This window comes from Puccinia triticina, chromosome 12A, assembly GCF_026914185.1.
Source record: "Puccinia triticina chromosome 12A, complete sequence".
NCBI lineage: Eukaryota > Fungi > Basidiomycota > Pucciniomycetes > Pucciniales > Pucciniaceae > Puccinia > Puccinia triticina.
The window spans coordinates 244179-257263 of record NC_070569.1 but is presented as its reverse complement, the minus strand read 5'-3'; the positions used below and the strand labels follow the sequence as shown (position 1 = coordinate 257263).

The 13085-nt window shown below is 43.0% G+C and overlaps 1 protein-coding gene across 1 annotated transcript; it reads right to left on the bottom strand.

The window, feature by feature from the left end:
- Nucleotides 1-10080: 10080 nt before the first annotated feature.
- Nucleotides 10081-11682, bottom strand: PtA15_12A29 (uncharacterized protein; the record flags this gene model as incomplete). Its single annotated transcript, XM_053161893.1, has 2 exons — nt 10081-10784; nt 11613-11682. The coding sequence occupies 2 exons, from the start codon at nt 11680-11682 to the stop codon at nt 10081-10083; spliced, it is 774 nt and encodes a 257-aa protein (XP_053025599.1).
- Between the last annotated feature and the right edge of the window lie 1403 nt (nt 11683-13085).

Here is a 13085-nt window from a genome sequence, read left to right as displayed (position 1 = left end):
GTTCCCGCATACAATGCTTTCTCAAGAGATAGCTTTAAACCAAAAGAAGTGGATGCTTAGCCATTTTATCCAGCAGGGACTCCTCGCCTTTGCTCGTGAGGACTTCGACGACCCAGTAGCGGCTCGAAACACCCGTCTCAGGTTATACAGCCGGTTTCACGACGCCTTTGCACATGTATGTCGAGTGGATTCTGTATGTATATAACGGAAAAAAAAACTAGAAGAAAAAGATTGACTATAATACTAATACTTTAATCCCTGCTTCTATTTCAATTTGCTAGATGGATACTCATTCTATAATAGATGCCATGGTAGCGGAAACTGAAGAAAGGAATGCCCTGGAGTTGTTAAGGGTGAGGGACCAAGTGGAAGAGGAGGAAGATGGTTGGAGGGTAGAAGCAGAAATGGAGAGGATAAGAGCTGAGGGTAAGTTCTATTTTTTATTCTACTAAGGTTATGCTTAAATTTTCTTTGTTTGTCTTTTGATTTTTATTTTTAGATAAGGAGAAGGGAAAAGAGAAGGAGAAGGAGAAGGAGGAAAGTGAAATGGAAGAAGGTGATGTAGTGATAAAAGAAGAAGAGGTGAGCTTTTGATTTTTATATTTAGTTATTTTATTTGAGAGTGTTTGAAACTGATTTTTATTGATTTATTTCTGATTTTTTTATAGATTTGATTTTATTTTGTTTTTATGTTATTGTGTAAGAAGTTGAGAAAGAGAAAAGAGAAGAGAAATGAATTGATTATTCCTTATTTATTGTTTTTTTTACCTGGAGTGGTATTCCTTGACATGAGTTGCAGCAAACCTTCTGGCCAATTCTGTGCCATCCAATTCTTCCAAGATGTAAGATCCTCCTGGATTTTGAGCCTTGATTCTGTAAGGGCCATTCCATTTATTTTCAATGAGCTTGCCAAACTGAGAGTCCAAAGATTTGTTATACACTACTACTAATTGACCTTTCTTTAGTGGCTGCCTTGATGTTTTCTTCTTGTTCCAATAGTCCACAGAGTTCTTCCTGGAATCCATGAGCTGCTGGTGTGCTTGCTGCAAGATGGTATCCCTGTTTTCAAGCTGCTGAGTCCTAGCCAATAAAAGATCCTGAGTTGATTCTACCTTTGACCAATCCACTCCAAAGAAGGTTTCCAATTCTAAATCAATGGGTAAGATGGGGGGCTGTCCAAGAACTAGTTCATAAGGTGAGTACCCAGTTGATCTCTTGGTGGAAATTCTGTCTGCAAATAAAACTAAAGGTAAATAATTCCTCCACTTCTTGCCTTCTTTTCCACAGAGCTTGACCAAGGTATCCTTAATTGCCTGATGTCCTCTTTCTACCATACCATTTGCTTCAGGATAATAAGGAGTGGTGACTTTGATTTTGATTCCAGATTCCAGAAGGGATTTTTGAAATTGCTGTCCAAATTCAGAGCCTCCATCCACTGTGACTGACCAAGGGGCTCCATATCTGTAGATCCAGTTTTCCAAGAACCACTGAGAGATTTTCTTTGCCTGAATCTTTTCTAGTCCAACTGCCTCTACCCATCCAGAAAGGTCATCTCTTGCAATTACCAGGTACTTCCATTTGCCAGCTTTGATGTGAACTGTATCCAAACTGACTCTTCCAAAGATGGTTGCTGCTCCTGTAGGTTTCTTGGGTTCCATTGGCAATTTTGAACTCCTCTTCTGGCAAGTTTCACAAGACTGGACCCACTTGGTAACACCTCTCTTGAGACCTGGCCACCAAAATCTGAGTTCAATCCTTCTGTAGGTTTCAGCAATGCCTCTTTGGCCTAAGGATTCATGAAGGGAATTGAGGATGGATTTCTGAGCTGAAGGAGAGGTGACTACTATCTGGGAGAATGGTTTGTTGATCCTGTGCAAGACTCCATTGGAAAGGAAGAAGTTGGCTGATTTATGCAAAATTTGCTTGAATTCCAGGCTGCTGCATCCTGGAGGTTTGTTCATGGTTGAAAGGTATTCCTGGAGGTGCTTCCAAATTCCTTGCTGCAAGTTACTTACCCCCTCCCCCAACTTAGCTGATGTCCCCAGAAGCAGGCCAAAAGAAGAATGTTTAGTTCCAAATCCAGGGTGAGGTTTGATCCAGGTTTCATCTTCATCAAAGCTAGGAAAATCATCTTCATCAGAATCAGGGGGTCTTCTTGAAAGTCCATCAGGTAAGGTGAAAGTTTTTCCAGGAGTATGAACAAGGTCATAGGAGAATAACTGAATAAATCCAATCCATCTGTTCATAGGGGCATTGGGAAGTGAAGGGTTGTTGATCATTCCAATAAGGCACTGGGCATCCACTCTGAGTTGAAAATGTTGGCCCCACAGTTTGGTTTGAAGTTTCTTGAGGATATTGGCAACACCACAGAGTTCTAATTTGGATTGTGAGTACTTTGATTCCCTGGGTGAAAAGACTGATGACTCATATAACACAGGCCTATCCAATCCGTCAGAATCCTGTTGAGTAAGAACAGCACCTGCAGCAATAACACTGGAGTCCACTGAGAGTTTGATTAAGCCAGCATCAGGTCCATAGTCCAATTTCTTTAGGGTGATATCAGTTCCAACAATCCTTTTAAGGTCCTCAAAGGCATCCTGGCAATCTTCAGTCCAATCCCAAGAGGAGTCCTTCCTGGTGAGTCTTCTGAGTGGAGCAGTGAGGGTTGAGTAATTTTTAATGAACATTCTAACATATACACAGATACCTAGGAATCCTCTGACATCTGAAGGAGTGGTGGGAATTGGCCAGGTTTCAATTTTGTTGAGCTTCTTGATGGATATCCTTCTGCCTTCCTTACAAACCACATGGCCAACCAGATCCAGAACAGGTACACAGCAAGCAAATTTCTTCCCAGAGATGGTGATTCCAGCTTCTTCAATCCTGAAAAGAATCCTTTCCAGAGTAATGGCATATTCATAGATAAATCTTCTAATCTGGGGGTTGTCCTTTAGAGTTTCTTCATTGTAGTCAGAGGTTGGTCCTTTTATACCTCCATCATCCACAAAGATTCCCATATGTTGAGGTAGTTCATCCTGGAGTATCCACATCATTTGGGCCTGGTAAACTGCAACTGAATTGGTGGCTCCTTGGGGTAATCTGGTAAGTTGAAATCTTCCAAGGGGTGTTTCAAAGGTGGTCAAAGGTCTGGATTCTGGAGCTAATTCTCTTTCATCATATCCTCCCATAATATCACCTAGTCCATAGCAAGCCCTTCCAGTGAATGATTCAATGAGTTCCTCTGTCTTTGGTGGTAGTCCAGCGTCCTTAATGGTGACTTTGTTGAGTTTCTGAAGGTCATGTACAATTCTGAGCTTACCATCCTGCTTCTTTACACAAAATATAGGGCTGGAATAACTGGAAAAGGATTGTTCATAGAGGCCAGTGCTGAGTCTTTCCCTTACCAATTCTATAACCTGGTCCTTGATGGGTGCAGGAATTGGAATTGGTTTCTGTTGCCAAGGTTCATGGGGAATGACTGGAATAATATAAGGCTGTCCATAGGTGTGTTTAAGAAGGCCTCTTTCTGTTTCCACAAAAGCCAAAGCACCTTGTCTAATCACAATTACCCATACCAGCAGGAGATATTCTTGAGGAGAGAGCCATCCAGGAGGTCCAAAGTTGATGAGGTCCAGCCTTTCTTGAGTAATCTTAGAGGTAGGAGTGAATGGTGGAGGAAATGGGCTCAAAGGAGTGAGGTAAGGATCTCTGGAGAGTGGTGGCCTTGATAATGGGGGATTGAGAGATAATGGCATTGGTTGGTTTACTGGTTTTATTTTTTTTAGAGTTGATTTATATTTTGCTGAATGAGTGTCTACAGTTTGTTGCTTTTGGTTGTTTTCCAGGGTTGCAGTTGTAAGGGAAGGGAACTGAAAACCTGGTCTCAATCTAAAAAATTTAACAGTCCAGAATTGGAAGGTATGCTGGTTTCCCACTTCTGATTACTGGGGAGTATGATTGGAACCAAAAAAGTCTGACCAGCTGAATCCATGATTGAAGGTGATTCTCCTCTGGCTCCATTGTAGTTGATGTTAGCTGAGACATCCATCAAGAAAGGCTTTCCAATAATCATCTGAACTGGTCCTTTGGCTACCCAGAAATGAACTGTCCTGACTACTTTCCCAATGGTTACCTCCACATCTTCAGCAATCCCAGGTATATCCGTAAGGTGACCTCCAATTCCTTTGAGCTTCATAGATTTAGCAGTGAGTACTAATCCAAGTTTATGTGTCAGCTGGCTACTATGTCAGAGCCACCGTGACATAATATCACAGAAAAATAATAAAATTGTTACATATGTTAGAGACATTATTACTAATCTCCTACATATGTAACACTATAAAAAGTATAAATATTACCTATGAAAGAGACATTATTACGCACTCTTACATATGTAAATTGTAGAATATTACTTCAGATTCCTAATCTACGCCTAAAATAAACTAGGGTACCTCACTGCAACGTACCCTAAACTCTTACTCCTTCCCTGTGTAAATTACACATGAAAATATACCCAGTTACCACGGATAAGGTAGCGCTCATGCTTATATGCTCATGTACATATGCTTGTAAGCGCCACAGACACCCAAAAAGGCCATGATCACGCCATACTATGAAGACATGACAACTTCTGAGTCCCATGAGCGCCTAGAATGTTCCATTACATATGTAATGATGTAAATAAAACATTCTTGACGCACAAAGATAAGAAGTACCAACCAATTGGTACATGTGATGTCATTATGTAGACCAAAGCAGAAAAATTGGCCACACGTGACAGTCTGCATGTCCCAAACAGTAATTACTATTATGTAACCTGTAAATTAGCCTGAAACAATTACCATGTGTTTCAGACTAATTATGATACAGGAGCATCATAAGTGGCCCAATCTAGAAGATAGGACACACGTAACAACTCCTACTAGTTAGAAGTGTTTTAGACTAGTCCTGATACGGCCAAATATTACTTTTGCAGCCATTTGCACGCCCCAAAAAGGAATAGTCCTCCTGTAGCGTTGCCAAATTGGTCTAAAATCACGCCCACAAGTTGGCCAACCGCCAAATTGAGCCAGAATTACGCCCACAAGTTGGCCAGCAGCTATATGGCTCCCTGAGCGCTCCCTGAGGGCTTTCATGACCATTTAAAGGGCCCTCTGTGCGCTCCAAAGACCCTCCCTCATGCTATTACACCTACTCTGATCATTACCCGCTTCCAACACGTGCTCAACACCTGTTCTCTGCCTGGTAAGATCCTTAGTTGCTGACTTTAGCTCAATTCCTTCGTCTGAATCTGCTCAGATTCTCCCCTGAATAACCTCAAGACTTTAAGGGCTTAATTCTAGTAAGTTTAACCCCTTTCTCTTGAGATTCTCCGCTTCATTCTTGCTGGGATCTAAACCACCCCTGCTTGCAGGCCCCAGTACTAACAGGTACCTAAATCTTCTGCTTTTGCACGATACCTTAGAGGGATCTAAACCACCCCTGCTTGCAGGCCCCTCTTATTTTAATTATATTAATTTTATTAATATAATTAAACTACTATTTCTCTATTTTTTACGCCACACAACCTCTCCAAAGCCTTGGATATCATCCCCAGAGTCCTTAAAACTCTAGTATTTCACTTTGCAGCTCGTGTAGCTAGAAGGATTATTGTCCTTGGCATCACGCAGGCTGACATTATGTGCAAGAGTTTCAGGAATAATGTTGACCATAGAGCCAGTATCCAAGAGTGCTTGATGTTTCTCTCCTCCAATAGTGATGGTGATTTATCCAAGGGGGCAGGAGTAGTGAGTAGTGGGTTGCTCCTGTACTGGTTCTTCTCCATCCTCCATGTCTGTGAAGTTTGCTGATTTGACACCATCCAATGGGACCCTTCTGTTGGTTATCTTCTTCCTAATACAGTCAGTAACTCCTGGTGATATAGCAAAGATTTCTCCAAAGGCCAACTGTGAGCCTGAGTCTCTTATGTGACAACAGGACACAAAGAAAAGGGGGACACTGGTTGAATTTCTGGGGATAAAGAAATACAAGCAGTGAGGAGAAGAGAAATAGAAGAGAGAAACTGAGAAGAGAGAAACTTGATCTTTTGAGTTTTGATTTAATATGGGCCAAGCTCTACCTAGAAAAGTAGGCTGCCAACTGTGCTAGAGATGCAACAGTCTCCACTCACACCAAGGAAACGGTGGTGGGATTCAGAAGTAGGATGACTACTCTGCTCTGGTTTCAAAGGTCTTAACAAGAGATAACCTATAGATCTTTTGAAGCAGAAGAGAGAAACAGAAGCAGGGAGAGAGCAGTCAAGAGCAACAGAGTTTCCTCTGAGATAAAAAAGGTCAGTAGAAGAGGGTACTTACTGTCAATATCCTGTGGTGATACTGGGAGTGAAGTGGCCTCTGGTTAGTGATCCTGGGTGTCTCTGGGGTATGGTTCTGGTGTGCTGAAGTCTGTAGATCCTCCTCAGGCTGTGGGGGATCCTGACTTCGAAAATTTTCAGAGTTTGCTTACATAATTACATATGTACAAGTGGTTGGCACACCTGGTAGCGCTGCCACGTCACAACTGCGCATGCGCGCCATAACTCAAGAACTCAGGGAAGGAGTAGAGTTACAAAGAAGTGATAAGTTGTAACTAGGGTTAAAATTGCATGGGAAAACAGAATATGAAGTCAAAACAAAGTTATCTCTTAAGATGAAAAAGATATGAAGTAATTCATATGTAAAAAGGTAGAAAAGGCAGCTTTTAGGTCAGCTGTGTTGACTCTAAGGCTGACACCAACTCCATCTTTCCTGCAGTCAACATCCTACTAGCCACTTCCTCTTCAATTCCTGGGTACTCCTTGGCCAAAGTCTTTTCCAAATAGGTTTTCTTAACTGGTTTGTCCTTAGGTGCAGTGGTTGAATCCTTGTCCTTATCCTGGAATCTGACCTGAGGGGAGCCTTTTGAAGTAGGGGATTTGGAAGCACTAGGAGTGGGGGGCTGTGTCATGTGAAGTAAGTCCTCTGTATCCATGTCCATTAGGTCCTGTTTCTCCTTCCTGATCCTTTTGTCTGACTTGGCTGATTCCTCTTCATCCTGATCCTTAGAGTTGTTTCTGGTCCTCTTTCCAAGGTCTGCTTCATAACTATGGGTTTGATAATAGACTGGGTCCTCCTCTAGTTGGCCAAAAGAAGATGTGAGCTTAGTTTTAGAGTACTCTTCCACTGGGGTTCTGATTGGTCTGCTTGGAATCCAGGGAATAACTGATTTGTCTGCCATCCTTGATAACAGCACCACTAGACATGTCCTGGGCAAGTTGAGAGCAGCTGTTGGTTCCATGGGTTTCCTGATGAAAATAATAGCATTTGAATGGCCAGGTCCTAGCAGGTTTGTCCATGTGGGGAGGTAGTCCTTTGCCAGCAGTGAGAGATGCAAGTTGTTTGGTAAGGAGTTCCACTTGTTTGTCCAGAGAAGTAGAAGCAGTAGGGGCAGCTCCCTGAGTAGCAGGTGTGGGTTTGGAGGTCCTAGGTGAGTTGTCCAAAGTGAATTTCTCTTCTGCCCTCCATTTAGTCCTTCTGTTGACCACTGATCTTGAGTAAACTTCCTGGTGAATTTAGGTAAGAAGAGTTTCAGTGTCTGGCAAGATATCACCTCCATCCTTTGAGGCTAGCATTTGATTGTCCTTCATCAAGCTCCTAGTAACCCTTTGATCCAGATCCTTGTGAAGAGTTTCCAAAAGAAGGTGTCTGAATTCCTCCAGGCTGGTACTGTACCCCATTCTTACCAAGTAGTGAGTGATGGTTTCAAACTTGTTTCTGAATGTGTTGAAGGTTTCCAAGGTGCTGATTCCTCCATCCTGAGCTGATTTGTAGACTAGTTTCCTGAGATCCTCCCTGGTATATCTGACCAATGGCTGAGAGGTTCCAAATCTGGTGAGTAGCTGTTTCTTCAGGGTTTCCCAATCCAAGTTTTCATGGCCTGACATGTCTTCCACTTCATCCTTAAGGTCCAACCCTTTGATGAAAGCAATGATTTGTCCAGCCAGTTCCTTAGAGTTAGCACCATCATCTCTTCCAGCACTTTCATACCTTCTAATGAATTTCTCCACAGGCATGTTGGTTCCATCAAAGAAGAGCTCTTTGTCCATGGGTTTGATCTTTACTCCTCTGCTGACAGGATCCTGATACCTAGGCATAGCTGGTTCTTTATTTAAAAAGTGAGTGTTGGACCTGGTGGAGTGTGTTGAGTCGTCCCTTTGGCTCTGGAACCTGGGAAAACGGGGTGGAGGTGCCTCTAAATCTTCTGAATCTTCTGAAGGCTGATTGGTATCTCTACATCCTGTGTATCTAGGGATACCAGAAGTCTGAGGTCCAAATGGAGGTCTGTAAGAACTGGAGTTGACTTGTGGAGTAGAAGAAACCTGAGGATCTGGAGCATTGGAAGAAGCCTGTGGACCTGGACCAGTAGAAGAAGGTTGGTAACCTGGACCAGTAGGAGGAACCTGAGTCTGACCAGCATTGGAAGTGGTGGAGTCCTGAACTGCAGCATTACTGGAAGGATCCACTGGAGGGTAAAGACTGGGAGCAACATTGGTGTTGGGAGATCCTTGGGAAGACATGATTGAGGCAGGTAAGTTGAATCTAAACCTGAAGGGTGTTGAAGGTTGATAATGGAGATGCTGATAGTGTTATTGTTGGTTGAAGTTGATTCTAAAAGCAGGAGGTTGATTTATAAAGAAAGGAGTATGAGGATGTGTAGGTAAAAGTAGTATGTAGCTGATGGTAAGAGTGTTACTAGAGCTGAAGATATCTGAAGTATAGAAAGGCCACTGTTGGGACACCACTTGTGGAACTACTCAAAGGGGAGAATAGAGCTTGGAAGGGAAATGGATAGCAACACTAGTACTAATGTAAGCTATGCAAGGGTGCTGATGAGGCTGCCTTCCTGACTAATGCTGAGGGGATTAGAGTAACACTAAGAAAAAGAAGAAAAGGTGTGGCTGATTTCTGCTTGATCTTAGGAGCTAGTACTATGAGCTTAACTACTGACTACTGAGGGTAAGAGAGTTGGAGCAATGGTTGAAAGGGGGGGGGAAGCAATGGGCAATGGTTCAATGGCAATGGGTTGATGAGAATGGGCACTTATAATTTCTGTATCTAAAATTATCTATATATTCTGCATAAGGTACAAGTGAGGGGGGAAGGACAGTTCTTATATGAAGGAAGGATGAGCACAGACAATGAGGAGTTCTCTGGCTATGGGAATAAAGGAATATACAAATGGGGAAGAGTGATGTGAACATAGTAACAGTATGTAATGATGAGCAATGCTGAAAGGGGAATGCTGGTTATGGGAATAAAAGAATGTACTAATGGGGAAGAGTGATGAGAAAATAGTAACAACTTGTAATGATGAGCACTACTGAAAGAGGTAAGCACAGATCCAATGATGTAATGTGTACAATAGGTATAGTACATAATGAGAAATGTATGTAAAGGGTTTAGTATGTGAGAATAAATATGTGAAAGGAATGTACTGTAATGATTCAAGTAGGTTACTAATGAAATGAGCATTGTAACTAATGAAGACTGTAGGTTGTCTGTAAGTCTTATATCCTCTATAACTACTGAACCATTGAAGATAAGGGGGTACTATGTATGAGTGACCATAGGTGAAATTTGATGTAGAATCTGAATATGTAATAATAATGAGGTATTTGTGAAGGGTTATGGGGAAATGTTCAATGTAATGATGAATATATGTAAAAGAAAGCAATAAAGTACTACTTATGGTTTGGAATGGAGCACCACAGCGGTAAACTCTAGTGACAGCTAATTTGCCGCCTGCTAAGCTAAATTGGCTGTAATTTATAGCTCTTTGATTACCCATCCATCCATGAAGTCGTACACTGCTTGGTTTTTTCTCATTAGGAGAAACCTGTGAAAAGAAGGGGCAGACATGAAAAAAGTGGAGCAGTGCCAAGCTCAATTTATAATGGTTGTGGTGGTAATTTACAGTGATAAAAGTTAAAATTTTGGTAATAATAAACATTAAGATAACTAATGATTGCCTCCTCAATCCCAATGGTTGGTATTTGACTTGAGCTCAAATGGCTATTTGCTCAACTTCGAAGGACAAGATAACATCCATCAAATGATCACTAGCCGTATCCCAAGATTGTCTTAAGATCGGAAGGAAAGACTCCAATTGAGTTTTGGGTGAATCTTGATCTTTGATTTGGGCCAGGAAGGGAATCAGACATAAATGCAGAACAGTTAAGGTAGATTCCATTTCTTTTGGGATTTTTTCCACTGTGTCACAAATTTTGGCTTGATTTTCAACAGTTGGGTGATCATAATGAATGCATAAGAGGTTGGCCAGGGGCTTGAGGCCGAAGATCAACTGAGGGGTTTCGTATACCTGTGACATTGTCTCCGAGTTAAGTTCTAGTGTAGTACCCAATATTGATTGTTGTTTCTTGAAGATCTTTCCCAATGTTTTCTTGATTAAGATTCTTGCCAATTTGATGAGCGGTATGGCAAACTTGGCTACTTCGGGAATCAATGCTCTGTTGGTGTTTCTCTGGTTGTTATCGTCGGTAGTGGATGTTGATTGGATCATGGGTTTGGTTCGGCCAGTGAGCTGGTCTCTAATTGACGGGAGAAGGAGCGAATGTAGTTTCTCAAATGTTTCGACCTTCCCGGCCATGTGCTTGATGGTGAGATTTGGGTCTTTCTTGCCTGACGTGAGATGTTCGAGCTGGAAGCTGTACTTGTCGGTCAAGTGCTCCAGAACATCGAGCACGGATGCTGTATATGTACATCGAAGCTGTAGGAATACAGACCAATGACACCAGCAGGAACCATTATGGACACTGCTTGGTTAGACTCAGCTGCGTTGAAAGGCAAGCCCTTCCGCGGTCCCCAGAACCCAGACCCAGTCGCGTTGAATGGCGAAGCCCTTCCGCGGTCCCCAGAACCCAGACCCAGCCGTGTTGAATGGTAAGCCCTTCCGCGGTCCCCAGAACCCAGACCCAGCCATGTTGAATGGTAAGCCCTTCCGCGGTCCCAGAACCAAAACCTAACCCAGAGCATAGCTGAGAAAGTATTGCTTCTACGTATGCAGAAGCGAGAACTAAAACAGTCAATGCCAAGGAAGAAGGAAGACTAGAACCAGGACCAAGACAACCTCCTAAAGGAAATCAAAGACAGCTCAACAAGCAACCACGCAGCGACGTTATCGTACGCACAGGACAAATTGAGGAGATTAAGCTGATCAAGCTAATTACTCGTAAGTCCCAGAACAGAGACATAAGTAGGGAAGAACAGACACAAGATTGAAGGAGCTAACAAGCTCCACAATAGTTGACAGACAACAAGCTGAAGTAGCATTGGTCATATAGGCAACTGCTCAATACTACAAGATTCCACAGTCCTATCACTTAAGCTAGAACATCTTGTTCTGCTTTCAGGTAAATTTAGCCTACAAGTTTTAATCTCTTTACTTGTATCTATTTAGTTTCTCTCAGCATCTAACAAAGCAATCTATTTCAGTTGCTCCAATTTTTTCAGAAGCAAGTTAACCATTGATCAGGTATGTGCTGGATTGGAGGATGGAAACATATTGGAAGTACTGACAAATCTCCCTTGCCTTTTCGGCTCGCTCGACTGTTACCGTATAGCCCTGCAACTGCTTCGCCGGTTCCATTGTGGTTTGCGCCTGGAGTTGGGAGCACTAAAGATCCACTTAACTGGGCTTGGGATAAGTCAGGATATGTAAACCTCAACGAGGAAGTACCCAACAACTCTCCCACCACGAATCATTTGGTGGAGGCTATAAGGGCCAACAATCAATCCTTTGGCTCTCCTATAATTGCATCCTGCATCCGGCTTCGGACTATCATTCCTAATGCGGCGCTCGAAGAATCCGGTGGGTATAAAAAGCACCATAACCTGCCGATGTCCGCCTGTCGGACGATCCTACAAGATCCTCAAGAACTCAAGAACATCAGGAAACCAACTACACCATGGGTGAAGCGCATCGAAATTATTTTGATCGCCCACCAAAATGCTTTTGGTTGGCCCGCCTGCAAGGGCGGACCGTCCATTGACGGTCGGCGATTCTCCAGAAAGGAAACCAGCGGTTTACTGGATGGGATTCCAAATTTATTTCGGATTGCCAACCCCATTCCGAATTGCTTTTGATGGCTATTCGGAATGGTGACGGGTTGGCGCGGTCTGCTGAAGGCTCGAAAATGAGAGTGGGCAACTGGTCAAACAAAAGGGGAATCAAACCAGCACCATCTGGCTGATCCACCCCACAGGAGCTGCTTGACCACTATGCTAGACACACCATGCAGTCAGGTGTGTGATTAGTGGATATAACGCTGCGTTTGTGGGGCTTGCCCGGTCGTATACAAAACTATTCCGGGGAAAATCCAGGAAAGAAACTGGAATGAGATTCCGGTCTGTTTCCTGGAATGAAGTCGAATGAATTCCGACTTCATTCCGGCGCGGACCCATCTTTTCAGGTTTGGGTTTAACCCGAATTGCGATCGGAATGATTCCGGTCCTTCGACCACACCGGAAGCATTCCGATTGCTTTTCGGTTTTTCTTGCCCTCCAGTATTTTTACTGGATTCAAACTCTAAAACTTCACCTGTGGTGTATTGAAGAGCGATATGATCGATGGCAACCTGCCCTGCAGTCTTAGTTGGAAGACCGGAAGCGAAATTTGGACGGCTTATCCGTAAAAAACAGAATAGGAGTCTTCCCAGCATCCTTTGAGCCGGAGTAAGCCTGTTTTTAAATCATGGGTTGTACAAAACTGGACAGCCTTCAATACTCATCAAGTTTTGTCCAAAAAAGTTAAATTACATCAGCTAATCCCGGGGATCCACTCCGGGCGTCCACCAGTCCCTTCACTCTCCTGTTTAGTCAACACGCGAACGCAAAATGCTGAAACGGTGACCAACTGGGTCAGATGACCCAGAGGAACTCTGGGGAACTCAAGATGAAGGGCTGAGGGACTTGGGTCAAGTTCAGACATGTCGGAATTGTCATGTTGTATCAGCTGAAATGAAACTGAAATGAAAGTTCGAGGCTACATGG